The sequence below is a fragment of the Chrysemys picta genome, chromosome 3, assembly GCF_011386835.1.
Source record: "Chrysemys picta bellii isolate R12L10 chromosome 3, ASM1138683v2, whole genome shotgun sequence".
Classification (NCBI taxonomy): domain Eukaryota; kingdom Metazoa; phylum Chordata; order Testudines; family Emydidae; genus Chrysemys; species Chrysemys picta.
Genome location: NC_088793.1, coordinates 23,724,737 through 23,747,221, shown reverse-complemented (window position 1 = coordinate 23,747,221; position 22,485 = coordinate 23,724,737). Strand labels below are relative to the sequence as shown.

The following is a 22,485-nucleotide window of genomic DNA, read 5'->3' as shown; positions in this document are numbered from 1 at the left end:
TAAAGAACAAAGCTTATGAGCTTTGATATGTTTGAATAGATGGAAGTAGGGAAGAGGGGTAGAGAGCCCAAGAGTAGAGAGCAAAGTGAAAAGTATGGGTATGCAGGTTGGATGTGAATGAGGAAAACAAGACAGGAGGAGAGGTGAGAAAAAAGACGAGTCTCCACCGCGAGGGAGTGGAATAAGAGGAGCCATGGAGAGAATGGGAAAAGGAGGCAAGGACAGCAACACTGTGAGAAGATGAGAGCACAGAGGTAAAGGCAGGGATGAAGGAGAGGAGATTCAGATAGAGCTGAACTGTGCAGTGCCTATAAAGGGAAGACACAGAATTTGAACTTTAAATTCTTTAAACAAGAAAGACAGGAAACTAGCAATGGACCAAGAGGAAGTTGATTCAAGGCCAGGATAGCTACTACTGACACCTCTCTTTTATTAGTGTTTCATAGAACGCTAACAATATGCTCATCTTTGGACCTGTGACATGGACAACAAAGATCAGAGTCAGTAATGCTCTGTCTATATAATAGACTGTGATTCTGCAAGACCACAGGGAATGCCTAGGAGTTTGCATGACCATGGAAGTGTGTGCTTATGTGAATGAAGAAAACAGTCTGCATTTGCACAAACACAAACCTGTTACAGATTTACAGTTTGTGATTCATAGGTGAATTCAACGGAGCTCTGTGTAGCACACCTCACCTGGGTAGACTGAAAACAAAAATAAGCCCTTATTTAAGTATAACGAAAGATCAACTTTGCAACAGTAGCACTTAGGTCTCTTTTTCAGCCATAATGCAGAATTCCAAGAAAAATAAATCCATCCTAATGTCTTTGGCGCATTGCCATACCTGCAGCATTATAGCTCAGATAGAGGACTAAGAATCTTTGCAGACACTTGAAAGCCACCAGCTCTTTCTTCATGAATGATGAAAGAAGAACTGGATTCTTGGTAACAGGATGGCAATCTTCTCGATTAAACTGCTACCTTATTTTAAAACTATTGGCAGTAGAAGAATGTATATTGCACTGTCCTGATTGTTAACATAAATTGCTTTGTTTCCCTAAGCTACATAATAATTTGAAGGTTGGAATGCTTCCTTGTTTTAAATGGCATACACAGAAGGCTGATAAAACATCAATAAATAAGCCTACATTGTTTAAATAAGCTACAGGGTGGAACCCGAGCCCCACTGATGTAAATGGGAATTCTGACTTCGATTTTGATGGAGCTAGGATTTCACCCACAGACTCCAGTTCACCACTGCCTTGCACTATGTGTAGCCATTTAAACCAGGGTGGATAAAAATCAATCATTTAAAAAAAATCAGATTTTTTGTATTGTTTTGAGGGAAAAAAAACGATCTAAAGATACATTATAGCTCAAAGATATCTCATCCTGCAATAGGGATTATTCATTCTAATTCTATAGTATGAGACAGTATATTCATGTAAGGTTTAAGAAAAGTTTTGTAAATGAGTTCCAATAGTTCATGGATTAGGGACCCAATTTTATGGGGTTCCAGGGGCTTCTGTATAGATTATTTAGGTTAATCTTTCTATCTACCCAATGTGCCTCAGTGCTCAGTCTAGAAGATACCATCAGAGATGCTTAGTTTTGCAGTTCTCAAACTGTGGATTTGTGTCTCCAGAGATAACATGCTTGTTAACAGCAAAAATGTTTTTAAATAAATAAATATATAGAGGTGAGAAATAACAGACCTCAACCCTATTGTCCCTCTGCAAATGTGTGTATACAGAGTCAATCCCTTACCTCTCTGTAAAAGGGCAAAGTTTCAAATAGTTCAATGAATAGAAGATTGTTGGAGGCGGAATAGATTTACAAGGAGAAGAAGTCTGGAGATAAACATGAGAAGGGAGGGACAGGCAGTAGAAACAAAAGTGAAAATGTTTGAGCAGCATATTCCAGAAGTCTTGAGGTCTTTCTGAGTGTAGCCTTAATTGATTTGAGATCTACCATACCATTCTCTCACTAGAAGGGAAAACCTATAATGGCAGCAGGCCATAAAAGAGACCCAGTTTGGGAATAAGAACCATTCAAGAAATATATGTTTGCTGATGATGCTTTAAAGAAAATCACACCAGTGAACTGGTGGAAGTCACGTAAGCACTTGGATTCAGAGATTGTTGAAGTGATAATCTCACTTTTAACAGCAGTAGCTTCTTCTGCCGGTATAGAAAGAATATTTTCTTCCTTTGGACTAATTCATTTCCAAATTGAGAAATTGTTTGGGACCTGAAAAAGCAGGAAAGCTTGTTTTTCTTTTCCAGATTACGAACAAACAGCAAAATGAAGGTGAAGACAACTGAGTTAGCTGCAGAAGCCAATATTTTAAGTTTCTCATGTTGAACTGGCTGACATAGTTGATTAAATTATTATTTTTTTAAATATTTAATTTAACTATTTTAGTTAAAAACAATTTTAACAAAACCAAACCTGATTTTAAAAAACTTGAATGTTTAACTAAATTCAAAAATTCATATGCTTGTTTTGTTAAAATATTATATATTTGTTGTTGAAGACAAAAATCCAGAATACATAACGTTGTTTTAATTACCATATATACTCGTTCATAAGCCGAATTTTTTTAGTAAAAAAGGGAAGCACCAGAGAAGAGGGTTGGCTTATGAATGGGTATAGAGAGGGAGAGGTGGGCACAGACCCTCCCCCCAACACAGGGAGCAAGGAGAGGCAGCACAGGCAGCAGAGACAGAAGGGAAGAGGCGGGGCCAGAGTCTCTCCCCTTCTGGCCACACTGCTCTCCCCGCAGCCTCCGAAGCAGCTGCAGCTCCAGGGCCGCCCAGCCACGCCGCCCGGCTACGCCAGAGCACACTGTGGCCATGCCGCCTGGTCTGGCCCGCCGGAGCAGGCTGTGGCTGCGCTGCCCGGCCTGCTGGAGCAGCTCTGGCCAGGCCAGAGACATCCTCCCCTGGCCCGCCCCAGCTAAGGTGGGAAGGGATGGGATGGGGAGAGTGTGGGGGTCCTGGGCTAGGGATGGGGTCATGTGGGGGGTGGTCACAGGGGTTACTCCCCTAACCCCCAGCTTCTCTTTCCTCTCCCTCCCCCCCCAAATTTCCCCACCGGTTGCTATCCCGGCCCGTCAGGGTAAGCCGCTGGTGCGCCGGGACACTTTGTTTACTTAGGTTTACCTCCGTGCCTGTGGATGCTCGAGGTAAACAAACCATCTTGGCCCAGCAGCGGCTTATCGTGATGGCCCCGGGAGCCAAAGTTTGCCGACCCCTGAATTATAGGGTCAGCTTATGAATGGATCATAAAAAATTTCCATTTTTATCCATCTTGGGGGGGTCGGCTTATAAGCGAACCGGCTTATGATCAAGTATATACGGTAAATAAAACAATTTAAATGTCTGTCTGGTGATGTCTCCTCCTAATACAGTGTGGCAAGAAAATCCTCCAAATATTTATGATTAACCTGTTGAATTGGAGATAGTTCACCTCCCAATGACTTCATAAATATCTGCTTCAATTATCTTTGTAATGAAATAACCGAACAATCATTCATTTTCCGATATAGCTGTAAAACTAATCTGAAAAGTTTTCAAAATAAATCACTTTAAATATGTATAGTGCGTACCTTCTAAAAATGAAACCTACATCTATCTCTGAGTTGTGAAGAATATGTATTAAGGTTGTAACAACCAACAAGAATGCACTTTTATGTAGAAATCCATGATTAAATCGAGTCTTCCTGACTAGTGATTTAAATCAAATCCACCCTGATTTAAACCCATGCAAAGTGAGCACAAAGTGAGTGTAAAATGCTACCAAATCAAAACTGTGGTTTTCCCCACTCACTTTTCACAAGCATCAATGACTACACAAAATATAAAGCAGGGGAGATTGGACCCTGTGAGACAGATTCTGTAGTCTGCGCAATTCACTTTGTGCCACTTATGCCAAAAGTGAGCATTAGAGCAGGCACCTTAGGGGAGCAGTGGCCAGGAATCAGGGAGTCCCAGCTGGCTCCTGTTGTCTGACACGCTACACAATGTGCATCACTTAGTCATAGCGGAGAGCCGGGGTTAAACTTTTTAAAGAGGTCATAGCTAAAATCATTACTGAAGCATTGTGAGCTAGTACAAACTGACATAGATCCACTGAGGTCAATGGTGCAACATCAAGTTACACGAGCTGAGGATCTGCGCTATGGCATTCAGAGACGCCTTTACCATCCCTCCAGTGCTGAATAATAGCAATGAGAGAGGGGAAAAATGCATCACCTGCAAGGGCAGGTGATGGTCCCCTGATAAAAAAGGAACAGATACAATACTGTATAATTAATCATTTTTACATGATCGATTATTATTACTGGAGGCATCTTCTTAAAAGACAGGATTATCAAACTAGTGTCTTAATAGCAAATACATGTAGATGAATGAGGGCACTACACCACTCGCCTTTTTTCTGTATGCTTTTATTAATACAATATTGTCCAAGTTTAGTATTTAAAGGCATTAAACGTATACTTAACTAACTTAACTAAATCAGTTACCGTACTAACTGTATTAAAGTAGCTAGTTAGCTACACTTAGTTTCATTTATATCACTTCAGGGCTTTCACGGCTACTTTAAAAATTCAATTTTGTCCGCTATTCAGTTGTCTGCAATTTTAAATGGGTAAAGTTTCAGGTAAGATTTTCAAAAGGGCTCAGCATAGACCAAACTAACTGGGAGTTTTACCATTGCTTCACTGGGAGCAAAAAATTAGGTGAATATTGAGCACCTTTGAAAATTCCTCCCATTTAGCTGATGCGCCCCCCTGCCCCCAAATACTGTAGCATATGAGCACCTCACAATCTTTAAAGATTCTGAGGTGCTTCTAGTACATTAATCATAGCATTGGAAGGGACCTTGAGAGGTCATCTAGTCCAGTCTCATGGCAGGATTAACTATTATCTAGACCATTCCTGACAATTTATTCCAGTGCTTAACCACCCCGAGAGTTAGCAAGTTTTTCCTAATGTCCAACCTAAATCACCCTTGCTATTTAAGCCCATTGCTTCTCCTACCCTCAGAGGTTAAAGAAAACAATATTTCTCCCTCCTCCTCGTAACAACTTTTTATGTACTTGAAAAGTGTTATCATGTTCCCTCTTGCTCTTCTCTTCTCCAGACTAAACAAACCCAATTCTTCAATCTTTCTTCATAGGTCATGCTTTCTAGATCTTTAATCATTTTTGTTGCTCTTCTCTGGACTTTCTTCAATTTTTCCACATCTTTCCTGAAATGTGGCTCCCAGAACTGGACACAATACTCCAGTTGAGGCTTAATCAGTGCAGAATAGAGCAGAACTACCGTATATACTCGTTCATTAGCCCATTCGTTTATAAGCCGACCCCCCAACCTGGTTAGGTAAAAATAGCAAAAACTCTATGACCCTTTCATAAGCCGACCCTATATTTCAGGGGTTGGCAAACTTTAGCTCCCGGCTGTCAGGGTAAGCCGCTGGTGGGTCGGGACGTTTTGTTTACTTAGAGTGTTTGCAGGCATGGAGCCCCTCATTGGCTGGGGGCCGCAAACTGCGGCCACAGGGAGCTGAGGGGCTCCATGCCTGCAGACGCTCCAGGTAAACAAAACGACACTGTATTAGATATTCAATTCAATGATTCCATAGAGTTTAAAATCATCAAATTTTGGTGTAGACCCCTTTATAAGCCGACCCCCGCTCTCTGATGCATCACTTTTAACCAAAAATATTCGGCGAGTATATACAGTACTTCTCGTGTCTTGCTTACAACATTCTTGCTAATACATTCCAGAAGGATGTTTGCTTTTTTTTTTTTGCAACAGTGTTACACTGTTGACTCGTGATTAGTTGTGATCTACTATGACCCCCCAGACTCCTTCCTTCGGCAAAACACACAAGCAAGTAACTTCAGGCAGGTTAGTAGTAGTTCCGTCAAGCATCAGAAAGAAAAAAAAATAAAAATTAAAAAGTTCAGGCAGAACAGCAGCGATATCAACCTGCTCAGTCTGACCCTGGGACATTGTTTCCATTTATCCTCCTGCATCCTCTGACAGCAGCCCTGCTGCCAGTATGTCACAACGCTGCTCTAAAGGAATCCCCTTTAGTTGTTTATCTAATTAGTTTTTAGCAGTAAGCGTAATTAATCATTGGAAGAGACGACCAAGGGATGCAATAAATTCTCTGTTACTTGGAGCTACTCCTTCCAGCGTGCATTGCTTTGCATTGGTCCAAATTTGAATTTAATTTGCAACTCCATGACCCCCAACCTCTCCCCCACAACAGGTTATGGGTTTATATTCAGAGACATAATTACCAACAAACAATTATATCAAGCAATGTTTCTTGCACTAACAGATGGAGATTTCCAAATTCATATTGTAATGGTTCTTGACACTGTAGATCAGGTGGAATAAAAAGAAAACCACCGTTAGCAGTTGTTGAACTGATGCCATCAAGTCTCTATAACATTATTTATTCCCAGTGCCAATCTACCAGGTAACAGAAAAAAAAAATCTAAATGTCCTAGTCATGAAATAGAAACTTTACGCTAATAAGTTAGAGTTCTTGGTGAATGATTCTTATCTTAAACCTAGCCTGTGTAGGGAATGAAGAGACAATAGTCACAACAAAAGCAGAAACAGTGTATCTCAGTCACATGGAATGATTCTGAGCAATGGGGATAGTCCAAGTTCATTCTGCTTACAGATGTAAAATATATTGTCCAAATTGCCTTGGATTTCCGGGAGGAAGTCCTCAAAATCAAAATGAAACAACATGCTTTCGCATCAACCCCAATCTCTTGTTTACTATATTTAAACCAAATTTCATTCTTAATCCATTTACAAACAAGAAGACAGTAAAGGCACAAACAAAATATACTGAAACATCACACTGTTGCTCAACTCAGTGAACTATGGCCTATTTTCTAAGGCAGGACACCAAAGACACAAATGTTACCTTTTCATGGGGTTCCTTTGGGTTCAAACTTTTTTGTGCGTGCACAAACAGCCATCTGCATCTAATTAGAGATGATGGTATCAGCTGGAGAACATACCTGTGTCATGGGGTGAAAGGCTGAAAACGATCCATAAACAATCCTAAAACTTAGCTCCAAAGCTCCATGGAATGCAGTCAGTGAAAGGTTTAAACTCCGCAATGGATGGCTATCAACAAATTTTAACATGCCTCTTATTTTCTACACAAGAATCTCAAAGAGTATTTTAGGGATTCAGCAATTGTCACTTTCAAACAATTCTTTAAAAATATAAACATACTAAGATCATGTGTAATTTGGGACGAACAGTGCAGGTTTATTTTAACAAAAAGTATTAGTGAAATATTGAATAATGCATTAGAAATGTACCAGTGGACGTTCTTTAAGAAATAAGCCCTAAGATATTATGATGATGGACACTGTAGAAAACCTTGACACAGACAGCTCAAGAATGCAAATCTTTCACATGGCAACAATACAAATGAAGACAGTCAGAGTCTTTTCTCACACCAGTACAAACTGGGCATAACTCCATTGAAGTCCACGGGAATATCAAAATAATATTTGAATCAAGTCTGTAGCCTTTCAGTTCAAGTAAGTAAATAACTGCACACACAACATTGTAAGATCTGGCTTTATCATTAAAGTTACTAAATGTTTGGGTGGGATGCTAAGAAAATAAACAGGAAAATGTAGACACATTTCCTTGATGCATGCTGCAAAATTCCATTTCATTCATTTTGACCATGATTGAGCAAGGTTCTTAAGCCCTTGCCTCGCTTTAAGCATCTAAGGGGTTCTGTGGAAGTCAATGGGAGTTTTGCCATTGAGTTTAATTGGGTGCCAGGAATCACCATTAGGTGTACTCACATGATTATAGTTCAGCATGTGCTAAAGAATCTTGCTCAATCAGGGTCTTTATTAATAATTTACTGCATGCGGCTCAAAGGGAAAAAAGTCACAGTAAATAAAACATTGCAGCATCTCTAGGGCTATTTGCTTTTCACACATTTCAATTTAATACATTCCAGTGGGTTCATAAAATGAAATGTACATTTGTTTCCCTAAAATAAGCATCCAGTAATAAAACTGTAAAGTGAAATATCAGTATTGCCAAGCAGTGACAAAAATGTCAACATTTATATCAATACTAATGATTCATGATGTACATTTAGGATTTAAACAGTCCTCAAAAGGCTGAGAAGTACAAGCTTTTTGAGCAACAGAGATTGCAGCATCAAGATAGGCAGCATGACTAGTCTGTGTTGAGGCAGTTCCTGCCCTGTCCTGAGAAAACAACCAGTTCCTCTGCACAGGCATTGATGTGGGATAGCTCACTGGTGACGAATCCCATGTGAGGGGCTCAAAGTGAATCATCACCTGCAGTAGCTAGCTACATAAACAGGAAGCTCAACGTCCACCTATATTTAAAATCCATGCTTACAAATGAAGCCTGCCTAACTCTGCCTGGATAACAGGTTCATGATTTGGTTTTCTTTAACACAGCCAAAAGATGCCATGATTCGAGAATTCGGTCCTGACTGCATTTCTTTGGACTCAGTGCTATCCACAATTCTAAGAACAAGCAGCTTTCATGATGACCAAAATCAGAAAAGAAAAAAAACCTGTCCTAATATAAACTTGGAGGACAAATTTTGGAGGCTAAATTGAGTGATAAATTAAGTTGCAGATATATATCTTGGTGTAAGGGAGTCTACTGGGTTTCAACTGATGTAATTTGCATGCCTTTGGGGCAGATGTTGTTGTAAACAGGCATAAATTAAGTGTATGTGTTTAGGCACTGTAGTTTAATTTAGGCCATGTCTACACTACAGAGTTAAGTTGACTTAAGTTATGCTGACGATCATAAGTCGCTTTAGTAACATTGGTTGTGCACGTCCACACAAAGCTCCTTGCGTTGATGGACAGCGTCCACAGTTGGTTCTCTAGCATCGAGAGAGAGAGTGTTGCACTGTGGGTAGCTACCCCTCTGTGCAACTCAAAACCCTGTGTCGCAGTACATCATAGGGACGTGCTCGCTGTCCCGTGATGCCGTTCTTCCCATCCCATCACTCCATGGGCTTCCTACTTTGTTTTGCGTCATTTTTCAACTGTCTTTGTGAACTGTGTGCCCACCATCTCTGCCTGACAGCATGGATCCTGACCTGCTGACCAGTCTGGTGATGAGCGCTATGAACACAACATGGCTGGTCCTGCAGTACTTCATGAGCTGTGAAACAAGAGTGTGAACGGGTGATGCCTGCCCTGTTGTGTGCCATGGAAACAAAGAATTCAAGATTACTGCTGGCATTCATGGAGCAGCTTGCCACAGTGGACGGTCGATACTGGGCTAGGGAAACAAGCACTGAACGGTGGGATTGCATCGTGATGCAGGTATGGGATGATGAGCAGTAGCTGCAAAACTTTCAGATGCACAAATCCACCTTCATGGAACTGGGTGCTGAGCTCGACCCAGCACTGCTGCACAAGGATACCAGAATAACAGCTGCCCTCACAGTGGAAAAGCGAGTTGCGATTGCTGTGTGGAAACTGGCAACTCCACACTGCCGCTGGTCAGTCACAAATCAGTTTGGGGTTGGAAAGTCCACCGCGGGGGTTGTGGTGATGCAAATGTGCAGGGTCATTAATCGCCTCCTGCTATGAAATGAGACTCTTGGTAATGTGCAGGAAATAATCGATGGCTTTGTGGCAATGGGATTCCCTAACTATAGGGCGTGATAGATGGCACACATATCCCAATTTTGGTCCCTGACTATCTTGCGACGGAGTACATCAACCAAAAGGGCTACTTCTCCATGATCTTACAGAGGCTGGTGGATCACAGGGGCCATTTCACTGACCTCAATGCAGAGTGGGCATGATGCATGCATCTTTCAGAACACTGGACTGTATAGAAAGCTGCATGCTGGGACTTTCTTTCCAGACATGAAGAGCCCAATGCGGGATGTGCAAATGTCCACAGTAACCCTTGGAGACCCCACCTACCCTTTGCTCCAGTGGCTCATGAAGCCTTACACCAGGAACCTAGACAGCAGCAAGGAGAACTTCAACATCAAGCTCAGCAAGTGCCGAATGACTGTTGAATGTGCTTTTGGCCAATTAAAAGGTCGCTGGTGCTGTCTTTTTGGCCGGTTAGACCTCAATGAGGAAAATATTCCAATGGTCATTGTGGCCTGCTGTACTCTACAAAATATTTGGTGTGGACTGCAGAGGCTGATCGGCTGGCTGCTGATTTTGAACAGCCAGATACAAGGGCAATTTGAGGGGCATAGCAAGAGACTGTTTGAATCAGGGAGGCTTTGAAGGAGCATTTTGACAATGATTCCCAGTAATGTGTCTTTATGTGATGCATTAGGCCAAGCAATGATTACTTGCAGCCTTGAATTACCTTGCTTGTTTCCTGAGAGTTAACTGTATAGCCAGTGTGTTTCAACGTTAGCACTAATCAATGTGTGTTTGTTACAAATACTCATTTTAATAACAGGACAAAACAAATTTTTTTGGCAAGATAGGCGACATGACAATGAGGAACAGTCTCGCCGTTAGGGTTTTCACAGCTGTGTGTAACTCCAGCTTTCTATAGGAAATCAGTCCCTAGGTGTGGAGTGCATGGGGGGGGTACTGTGAGGGACTGCGAACACGCAAGGACTGCTGTGGGGGAGTTTGGGGAGGGCATAGATTGGAGTTCTATAATGGCTGCAGGGGGAGTCGTGCACGGATGAGCTCAGATTGCAGGGTAATGAGGGACTCCATCGTCTCTGTCTGGCACTCCAGGAGCTTTATCATCTGCTCCTGCCCCTGAGTCCTTTCCAAGCTATCTAGCCTCAGTCTTTCATTAATTTGGGGTCTCTTGTTTCACTATGTGCTGCATCTGTTGACTGCAGCACTTCACGAAATATATCCTCCTTATGCCTCCTGGTTCGCCACCTTATCTGACGGAAGTGCTCTGCCGGTGTGGAGGAGGGGGACCTCAAGGGTTCATCGGCAGAAGCCAAAGAAACAATGAACAGAGACAGGACTGTGAGTCACTAAAGTTACACGCACCTATTTCTCACTGTCCCTGAGCTAGCATACAGGTCGGCCTGAGTCCCAAATATGGTGAGTTGGCGGGGGGGGGGGGGGGGGGGGCAAGAGGCGGGCAAGGGGGAGAAGGGACAAAGGGTAGTTTGCAAAAGGGTTACGACAAGCAGCTAGGGAGACTATTCTGAATACTGGTACCCTTTTCCACACACTAGGGTAATCAAACCCAGGATCTCACTCCTAAGGGTAACCCAGGATGCAAGGGGGCATCTCCTGCATGCGTGTGGCTTCAGACCGGCTCCGTATGCTGCTCGCCTGTGTGCTGCTCTGGTCCTTGTAGAAATAATTACCGGGTGGTGCAGCAAAGTTTCGTACAGTGGGAGGGAGAAATGAACACTTCTACCAATGAACCTTCTTCAGCAGAGGACTGTAGAATACCTACAGGAAAGTTTCCTAGAGATCTCTATGGAGGATTACAGGAACATCGCTGTGTACATTAACAAACTTTTCCCCCATGGACCCATTGCGTAGAAGCACAGGCTCCATTGTTAATTTCTGTCCCTTATTCCTCTTTTACCATACAACAAAGTACAGAAGAGCTCAAACTCCTTTCACCGTTCAGTATCAAAGCAAAGTGAGCACTTACTAGAGCTCCCCATCCTGCATGCCAGAGTCAGAGTGCTGGGACTGGCTAGACCCCTCTGGAGTGGAAGAGAGGTCCTGACTCGCCACGCCACTGGATGACCCTGCTGTTTGCTCCATATCGTCCTCCAGCTCCACTTCATCCACCACTTTGTCACTGGGGTTCAGTCTGCTGGCCACTGCCTCCAATCCCCCCGAAGTATCCATGGGGCTCTTGGGGATGGAGGTGGGGTCACTGCCGAGGATGGCATCCAGCTCTTATAGAAGTGGCATGTCTTCAGCGCTGCATCACAGTGACGGTTGGCCTCCCTTGCCTTCTGGTACACCTGCTTCAGATCCTTGATCTTAGCACTGCACTGCTGCGTGTCCCTCTCGTGCCCCTTCTTCTGCATGGCACTAGCAATCAGCCTGTAGGTATCAAATTTCCTACAGCTGAAGCGAAGCTGTGACTGCACAGCCTTCTCTCCCCATAGACTGAGCAGATCCAATAGTTCCGGTATGCTCTACGCAGGAGAGCGTCTGCAGCAGAAAGCCAGCATGGTCAGCTGGAAAAATGCTACGTGAACTGTGCACGCCAAGTAAACAGGAAGAGGAATTCCAGGGCCTTTAACAAGGTGAGGGGCACATACTTGTGTACCTTCAGGGCAGTGGAGTTCAAACTGCTGACCAGAGCGGTCAGGATGGGCATTGTGGGACACCTCCAGGAGGCCAATTAGGGTGACATAACCAAACGCAGCGTCTACACTGATGCTGCGTCACTCTATGTCACAAAAAGCTCTATCGTTCGTCGAGGTGGTTTTATTATGTTGGCATAGCAGGGGAGTGACATCGGTGGGAAGAACATTTCAGTGTGTACACCTCCACTGTTTTGTTGACGAAAGCTGACTTTTGTTGACAAAACTGTGTAGTGTACACAAGGCCTTACACTTTTACACTCTTTAGTTGCTTCTTCTGCTACTTCCCTGTCTTCTGCCCACTAAGCACCCAAATCACCCACCTAAAACTCTCTTACACCTACCTACCAATTGTGGACCTTGCACCACCTTATATTTAGCCTTTGAATCTGATCACGTTTTTAATACTGCACTTGCTATCCAACATCTCAAATATACTCTTTGCTGAAGCACAGAAAGGGAGTCACTACATTTTCAGGAGTTGTCTAGAAAAATGCCATAGACACAAACCTAGAGCTGACTTATTTCAACACTGGACCCACAATTTGTCAATAACACCCAGTCACCCCAAAGAGATGGTATTTTTCAAAACAAGCAAGCATTAAAAACATTTGATATGCTTCCAAATAAGTTAAAAACCATAAGGTTGCCAATGGATTCTGACTTCATACCCCTTTCCATAAACTCCCTCCTTGTTGCTTATACAGAGACAATAATGAGAGCAAAGTTGGTTAGTCACTATTACAACTGATTTACATTTAGATTTCCCTGTAATATGACATTTTCATTGGATTACTTCCCTTGACATTTGCCATTGTGCAGGCCACAATCCCATTAGTGGTGGCATAGTGACCGCCATGGTAATTGCTTACACACACAAAAATATTATTAGAAAAGTACTGCATGTATTCTTAGCTATCATTAATACATCTCAGCAAGTAGGAACAAGTGTGAGAGCCAACACTGCCTGATCTACAAGCTCTCCACAGACCACCAGCAAGTGCCTGGGAACCACCAGTGGCTCACAGACCACAGTTTGGGAATCACAGTCCTAAAATAATACGCAACCCTCTTATTATGGCACACAGTGTTCCTTGTCTTCTTCAGACTACTATTTTAGCCATTTTCCTAGCAGAATAGTTAATCATAGGATTATACAAATGAATGGTCCTTCTCTGGCATTCATGCACACCCTCATATTGTGTCATCTGGCAGACAAACAATGATCCAACATATTACACAATAGGCCAGATTCTGGCCTGATTTACTCTAGTGTAAATCCAGAGTAACTCTGTTGACTTCATTTGGGGTTAATCTGGATTTATATCATTGTAACTGAAGGCAGAATCTGTTCCTATATTAGTTACACAGAGAGGATTTGCAAATGGAACCACAAACTCCATTTTGTCAGGTAGTAAATCCTAAAACAGAGCCAAGAGGCAATTAACCAAAGAAACAACATAGCACAGAGTTTCCAAATGTTCCACGGAGTGAGAGAGAACATACATAGCCATATTTCAGAGTAGCCATAAAGAGTCCCGTGGCACCTTATAGACTAACAGATGTATTGGAGCATGAGCTTTCGTGGGTGAATACCCACTTCGTCAGATGCTTTGCTGCTTTTACAGATCCAGACTAACACGGCTACCCCTCTGATACTTGATACATAGCCATTTCACTGTCATTGTTTTACACTGATAAGAATGTTACCATTTTGGAGGATGTAACCTAAAGCTCTCCATATCTTCAGGTGCTGTTTGTTTGCTTCTCCCACTACCCTTTCCTGGGCCTTCTTCCATGTTGCTGCTTAAGCATACAACCTACTTTCTGAATGTGTTGGACTGCCCTCTCCGTATTAAGGGCCTGACCCAAAGCCCACTGAAATCAATGAAGAGATTTCTAGTAACCTTCAAGGGCTTTGACTCAGCCCTTAACATGCTCATGAATACTCTCTTCCACCATGATGGCTAAATGAAATTAACTGACTGATATTCAATTCATAGGTTGTAAGGCCAGAAGGAACCCTCATGATCATTTAGCTGTCTTCCTGCATAACAGAGGCCATAGAATTTCATCCAGTAATTCCTGCATCAAGAATTTCACCTATAACATCTGGATGAATTAGAGCATATCGTTTAGAAAATCAATCAATCTTGATTCATAGATATCTAGTGATAGATAATACAGCACATCTCAAGGTAAATTATTCTAATAGTTAATTACACTCTGTTAAAAAAAGAAACATTATTTGTAGTCTGAATTTGCCTAGCTTCATCTTTCAATAGAATAGTTGACTGGAGATAACATAATAGTTTTATATATAGACTATCACACATTGTTTTACCAAAAACCACTTTGCCTATTTTACCTCTTCAGTGTACCACCTGTCCATCTGTCTACTTTATGTCTTAGATTATAAACTCATTAAGACAGGGCTCATACCTTACTTTATATTTCTATAGCACCTAACACATTATGGGTACTACCGTAAATTACTAAACCAATAATAAATAAGCTAAAGATTTAAAATTCAAATACAAGTTTTCTGAGCTTATAATGCAAGATAGAAAAGTATCTGTAGAAGACAATTTCATTTGGGTTTTTTTGGGGAAGAAACACTGGATTTTTATTCATATTCTGGCCAGGGACATTGTATTCCTTATTGTTGATCAAGTCATCAAAAACCTTTGTGGAACGCAATTGTAATGCACGGCTGCTTATGTGTGTCTACTTTATTTATACAAATGTATCTGGAGATAAAGACAGGGTTAAAATCCAAGCAGAGTGGAGTGTTTCAAAAGAATGAACAAGCACTTAATTTGAATGCTTTAGAAGAGACTTTTTTTTCTACCAACCCTGATACTGTCTGCACCTTTTGTTATTATTTATGGAGCACTATGGGCACTTTGCATGCAGGAGAAATGATCTACTGTGGCAGAAGCAATGGGCTGGGACTCTTGAGATCTGGTTCAATTCCCAGCTCTTCCACAGACATCCAGCATGACCTTGGGCAATACTCAGTGCCCCAGATCCTTGCCTGTAAAATGTGGATGATAATTATAACAAAGTAAACAAAAGACCACTGAACTACTTAAGATGGTGGGTATTCAATTTCTAAATAAATGAATTCATCTCTCATTTTCCAAACAATAGGAGTTCATTTTAAGAAAAATAATGGAGGAGGAATTTGACTGCAAAGACTATTTTAAGCCAGATTCTGATCCCAAATAGGTTTAACACTATGGATATGCTCCTGAGTTACAGTGTTGTGAGATGAGAATCAGGCTGTATTTCTTGGTAGCAGCATGGACATTTCAACGTATAAACACAGAGCCAGTTTCTGCCACAACTTACTCATGTGCAATGATACCTCATTCCTCAAGCAATCCCCATTTGCATCTTTGGTGAACTTTTGTAATTTTTTTAAAAGGAAGTTATTTGAAAATAATTACATGTCATTTACAAAGTTACGCTAAAGTATCTATACTATTCTCTTTCAGTAATTAACTGTTTCCTGGAGAACCATTTCCCTCCATTCTTTTCTTAATTGCCCACTGTTCCTTTTCAGAGTAAACATTTTCCATATATCAAGCGCTGCACATTTTTACTCTATTTGCTCCTTAAATGCCAGTTATACACCATCATTACCCACATTTAGTCTTGCTAATAACTCAAAGGCCCATCTATTTAATCCCTATGAAAATACAAACTGACATCCATTCTCAGGCAGTAGCCTCTGTTTTGACAGCCAGGGCATTGAGCTGCAATGTATTTTAAAAAGCCTCTTATAGGAAAAGCACTAACTCGTAGTTTAAATAAACTTTCTCAATGCCTAACATGTTACTCTATGAGCTGTAGAAGATTACATTTCTCATCAAAATGTGACCGGAAATCTCAAAGAAAAGTAATGCAAATCCCTTTTATTAGTGACATGCTAAAAGAAACCCTACAAACTTGGACAAATAAACTAATTATGGGTATACTTTCACTGTTTATTTTAATTAAAGGCAGACATTGCTATATCTGAATTATGATCTGTTTGGGTTCATACTTTTTCCCCCTTTGTTTCTTACAAACCTGTATTTTAAATTGAAATTAAACAACTGATGTCCAAATACTCGCAGCTCATAAAGGCAGTCACCAATAAAATCATAATACATTTCACGTAGCAGACAAAACTGCCAGGATAAATAAGTAGTCAGTGTTTATGACATTATAAAAGAAGCCGTTCATAGGTAGCATCTGTGTGACTGACTCAAGCACATTAACCATTAGGAAAACTGTGAGTCAAAGTGTCAATATTAGGCATTGCAAAGGAAAAAGCAACACCTTTAAGATTCTGCAAACGTTTCTACAGCATATATAGATTATGTTGATTTTTAAACAGTGTGTCCAAGAAAGTGCTCAGAAGCTGCTCTCCTTTTCGCAATTTTAAATACTTCAGCATCAGGTGCTATATACAGTGAACAATCCCAGCAGTGTTCAGCCTACAAGGATTTTTATAACAGTTGAGCTGGAAGATGAGCCACTCTTTTTGACTAAGGGGCAAGACTGATTTTTGGCTAAGTGAACGTGAAAATTATGAATAATTTATGCACAACTGGTTGCTAAAAGTCTAAATTACTGATTAAACTCAACATTCAGGAACATATAACTTAAATCAGCTAAAACTCAACATATCTACCTCCGAACAGGGAGCATCATGCAAATTGGTGAGTGCTAAGCCTCTTTGCTTCAATCCATATCAGGAGGCAAGGATGACAGAAGAAGATTCCTTTACCAGATACCATATGATTACTGCTTTTCACAAGCCACAGCAGCAAATGGTGGGTTATTTAACATCCCATTCACAATCAAATTGCTAAGCAACATGCACTGCTAACAACAATTTTGTTACCATCAGTGACTCTTATTCGAAAGTACAGAATACTGGTGCATCTGTTGGTTCTCCTTAGAGTATTAGGAAAACAAACACAGAACATGAAACTTACAAAAGGGAAGAGAAAGTTACTTGCCTTATAGTAACTGGAGGTTCTTCAAGATGTGTGGCCCCATCTGTATTCCACTGGGAGTACGCAGGCGCTCCACATGCCGGGAGCATGTGGATTTTGAAATTTTGAAAGCAGTGTCCATTGGGCCAAATATGTATCCTCACTCACCTCATGCCCCCGACCTAGGAGATACAGGAAGGGGCAGACCGACAGCCTCTTCAGTTCCTTCTCTGTCACGATCCAAAAGATGGTCCGAAGCAGAGGGGAAGGAGGATAGGTAGCGGAACACAGACAAGAACCACAAGGTTCTTTGATCTCAAAGAACCTTCAGTTACTATAAGGTCTCTTCTTCTTCTTCAAGTACTGGTCCCTATGGGTGACTGACAAGCAGTACTCAAGTAGGAGGAGGGTGTGAGGACACAAGCAGCAGAGCTGAATGAAGGACCACCATTCCAAAGGATACATCAGCGGAGGACTCTTATACCAAAGCATAAAGTCTTACTAACATGTAAGATATCAAGTAGAACTTCTTGAAGCAATACCATAGATGTTGCTTGCACTCTTGTGGAATGGGGCCTTGCCCCATGAAGGGGAGAAAGATTAGACAGCTGATAGCAGAGCAAAATACAGCCTTAGATCCTTTCTGAGATTCTTTAAGAGAATACAGCCTGACCACAATCTCTTTCCACTAAGGCGACAAATACTCAGGTAGACTTTGTTCTCTACGTGTAAAAGGTCAGTGCTCACTGAGCAACAAGGGGATGGAGCCTCCTTTCTTCTGAGGATGCATGAGGTTTTGAAAAGAACACATTTCTTACTGCTCTAAGGCTCAGATTTGAAAGACTCTTGAATCACAGGTTTAATTACTAGCATAATCAGTTTATCCCTTCATCCTTCCCAAGTACAGATGCTCCCCGACTTATGCATGCGTTCTGTTCCAGAACACCTTGCATAAGTCAAATTTTGCATAAGTTGGGAATGTATCTCTGACAATTACGCAAAAAAACAGAACTTTTTCCGTAAGTGCGGATTTCCGTAAGTCGGGTTTGCGTAACCCAGGGAGCATCTGTATTGAAATTGGGTTTCCTGAAATTCTTTGTGTGGGTCTTTCAAATGAGAACTTAAAACTAGAGGTTGTTGGTGCTTATTGGGGACGTGAAAGAGTCCACAGAAAAAAGATCTAAGCCCTAGTATTCTTGGGCAAACTCTCCTTTTCCTCCATTGCTGTGTAGTGTGCCAGTTATCCACCTGGTTTCCATCCTCCTGCAGCATTTATATAGGCTTAAATTCTGTTTCTAGCACTCCACTCTCCAGAAATTCAGGGCCCAATAGATAGCAGCAGCAGAGAGCAGGATCCTTTCCCCCTGTGCCTATAGATTTGTGTTCCTCAGGGGTTTTATTATCCACAATGCTGCAAGATGTATGTTGGGGGCTGACGTAGGAGGCATGAGGGGTGGAGGGTCATAGAAAATGGGTCCATCACCTGTATCCACCAGCCAAACCCCTTTGTGAAGGGCAGAGAAGATTTAGATAACATATTGGTGACTACAGCCATTTTGACCCACAGTCTATGGAGAGCCTGCCATTCCCCTTGGCGAAACAAGGCACCCTGCTACTCGAGCCTTACACAGGAAGTCAGGATTTGCCCCATAATTTGTAACAGGCTTTTAGATCCCTTTGAAAAAGAGCAAACTTAATATAAAATATTGTTTTCTGTAAACTGAATGAACACAATGAAGAAATAGCAGGGATGTTTAAATCAAACACAGTATCAACTGGAAAAACGTCACCCATACCCTAGTGTTGAGAGAGGAATGTGCTTGCAGATGTGTGTTACACAGCAGTGAAGACACTTTTTTTTTTGCATCCTGACAAATGAATAGGAAACTTTCATTCTTCTGAGGTTTCCTACCTCCCTCAGTTTTCAACTGTGTATTGTGTAATATGAGTGTATTGTGTAATACGAGTATTTTATATTTTTGCACTGTAGATGTGATCTGACTGCATTTTCCTTGTGCTGACTCTTAAAGGCACTTTGGTGGGTTATTCACACTGCAGCACCTCATAGATACATTTCGCAAATGATTTTTTTTTAGAGATTCATTCTGGCTTCCTCTTTTCTTAATCCATCATTTGAGGCTTTAGTTTGCAGTTTTCAGGTAAAACTCTTGCAATTAATTCATGATTTAGTTCACTGCATATGTTGCAATAAACAAATGCAGGAAAGGGGATCAGCTTCTAATAACTCAAAATTTACTTTTTTATTATTTCCTCTTCTCCTCCTTTCTCCCAACACTGACCAACATCTGTTTCCCCAATTGCACTCAATTTATGATTATGATAATAAGATTAACTCGAGGACTTCTAGCTGCTTAGCATTTTCCCTCGGGTTAATAAGAAATTAACTGATTTTTTGTTGTTACATGCTTCACGTGTTATTACAGAGTGTAGCTTGCTGCCCTACTCAAGAAATCAGTTTAGTAATACAAAATTTTTAAAAATTATTAACATTTTTGGATTTCCTAGAAGACTAGTTTGAAAAAGCTGCCTGAAGAATATTTTTAAATAAATTCTAAATTCACACTGACAGGATTTGAACTTCCTGTTCCTAATAAAATAAACAAGAAGTTACACTAAAACCCTGCATTGTTTCATTAATTTTTTTCTGTAGCTATCCGTCAACAGTTATCTATACTTTTATTAACTCCATGGTGCTGCAGGCTTACCAGCAAGTGTAGATCCTAACATATATTATGGTATAGCTAGTAGTTGGAAGTATGGGGAATTCTCATTCCACTGCCAAAGTGCTAATGTTTGCCTTAGAGTTTGACATTTGACCAGAATGATTAGTAGCAATTTGACAAAAACACCGTTAGGTTTCAGATTTCACTTTCAACGTTAAAATTACAGAAGCAAATACTAAGGCTCAAAAGCTCAGGTGCAAATGCTATGGTAAGGAAAGTGACCTTAAACATTTCTGCTGTTAAGCCCCTGATCCTGAAAACTGCTTTGTGCAGGTGTAAATGCAAAGAGCAAATGCTCAGGTTTGTCTAAGACTTAAGAAAGTAATTTAAGACCAGAGAAGTACCATTTAGTGGTCAGGGTGTAGGCCTGGGAGCCAGGAACCCTTGTCCTAGGTTTTGGATATGGCAATACTACTTCCATGGCCTTGGACTGTGTCACTGTGCTCCTTCTCCCTGGTCCCTCCCTCCATCTATAAGACAGAGGTCTTGTCTATACACTGAAGTTGCACTAATCGATTTAAAAACAGTTTTAAGATAAATCTAGTAACATTGGAGCAAATCAACGTATAGACATTTTTATTTTGGTTTCTGACCAAAATATTTCCAATTACCTTAAATCCATCCCTAATTGATTTATGCTAAACCAAAATAAATCTGCTTTAAACTGAACTAAGAGTGTCCACATTCCTTGCGACAACAGAAGTAAAATCAGTTAAAATCAGTTTCAGTGAACCCACAGCAACTCTCTCATGTAGAGGTGCCTACAGTGTTCAATAATAAGAACACTCACAGTACTTTCTCCCTCACAAGGCTGTTCTGAGGGAATGTCTGCAGGGCATTCCAAAGACGAATAGTGCCATGGAAGTGTTAAGTGATATTATTAATAAACATAGGTTTTGCAGGACAAATCATTGCTATGGTAAAATCTGTGTATGTTACAAATTACAGTACAGTACCTTCTGTCATTCCCATGCCACTAGGGGGCTTGCAGTGCCCAGCATGGCTCACAACCCAAACTGGATACCGCCGGTTTAGTCCATGGTATAATGCCCGTATGAAGGTCCTGTAATAGCCTGCCAGTCCTGGGTTACCTGACAAGAGAAACACACAAGTGTGTTCATGTTGATCTTACAACAACTGACAAACGACAACGCAGTTCTGTATAAAACAAACATTTGTTGCGTCTTATGTTCTTATGTCTCGTACCTCTGATATTTCACCTTATTTCACTACAGTACCAAACTGCTTCAATTCTACAGACCATGGGTACTGTATATTTTGACAAGCTGAGAGAGTAACCACAGTGAAAAGTGCATTGCTACCCACACTGAAAGCAATAACTCTTTTTCCATTGAAGGTCAAGCTGCTTTCCCTGTCTATCCTCTTGATTTCTGTTAACTCTGTCTGAAAACTCATAAATTATACCTACCTTATATACTAACAAATATCAAATGACAATATAAAGTTAGCTCTGGGGAAACCCACTGATGAGTGCAGAATGAAAATATCACAATGATTTCTCCATATCACACTGATGTAGATACTAGATGTTCTGCTACTCCATTCTCTGAAACGTCATAATATTCCTTTATCTCTTTAAAAGCGGATTTGTGTCACATTGGGAATGTGAAGGTATTTCTTGGTCCAGTAAAAAAATGAGACATTTTTCGATCATGTCCACACTGGCAGCTAATTAGATTATAAACTAGAAGCAGCTTTCAAGTATATTTCAAGATGAAGCACCATAATATATATTTTTTAATTATCACCAATACTTATTTAAAAATACAGGCTGGTATTTTCAAATACTCCACGGGACTAACTCCCATTGAAACTGAACGTGATTTAGATGCCTAACACCCTGAGGGGCCTTCGAAAATTCCATTCACAATATTTATTGATTTTAGGGACATATCGTGAAACCCATACTCAACATTCACTAATTCCATTTCTCAGGCTAAACTTCCAAGACTTTGGTGACTGAGAAATTCAGAATACAGCCCATTAAAAATGTGCAGAGTGCACCATGACATTAAGGGTATATCAGCAAGTCTTCCTTCAGTAGCACTTAAAGTGTGGGTGCTATCAGCCGAACACCACTTAGAGCTTCTCTGCACACAAAAATTGTACAGCAGTAACTATACCAGTACAGTTATACCAGTACAGCCCTATTTGCGTAGATGCAGTTATGCTAGTATAAAGGCGCCAGAAGGGAAATAATCCTGGTATAAGGCTCCTTTATATCAGCATAACTGTGTGCACACTAAGGGTTGTGCCAGTAAACTTATTCTGATAAAAATACCCACACCCCGAAGCAAAATAATTATACAGGTACAAAAATTGTGTGTAGATCAGATCTAAGTTTATTCCACCTCCTTTTCTTTCTGTGCTG

At 41.0% G+C, this 22,485-nt stretch overlaps 1 protein-coding gene across 4 annotated transcripts in view; it reads right to left on the bottom strand.

Moving 5' to 3' along the window:
- The window catches only part of LDAH (lipid droplet associated hydrolase), a 183,642-nt gene that overhangs the window by 121,399 nt on the left and 39,758 nt on the right, over window positions 1–22,485 (bottom strand). For 3 of the 4 annotated variants that reach the window (XR_010599388.1, XM_065587611.1, XM_065587613.1), the window contains one exon: window positions 21,050–21,184. The exons of the other annotated variant lie outside the window; for it this stretch is intronic. Coding sequence is in view for 2 of the 3 variants with exons in the window: in XM_065587611.1 (XP_065443683.1) it covers window positions 21,050–21,184 (135 nt within the window). In the remaining variant the exon portion in view is untranslated. The remainder of the gene's footprint in view (window positions 1–21,049; window positions 21,185–22,485) is intronic. 4 annotated transcript variants of the gene reach the window in all.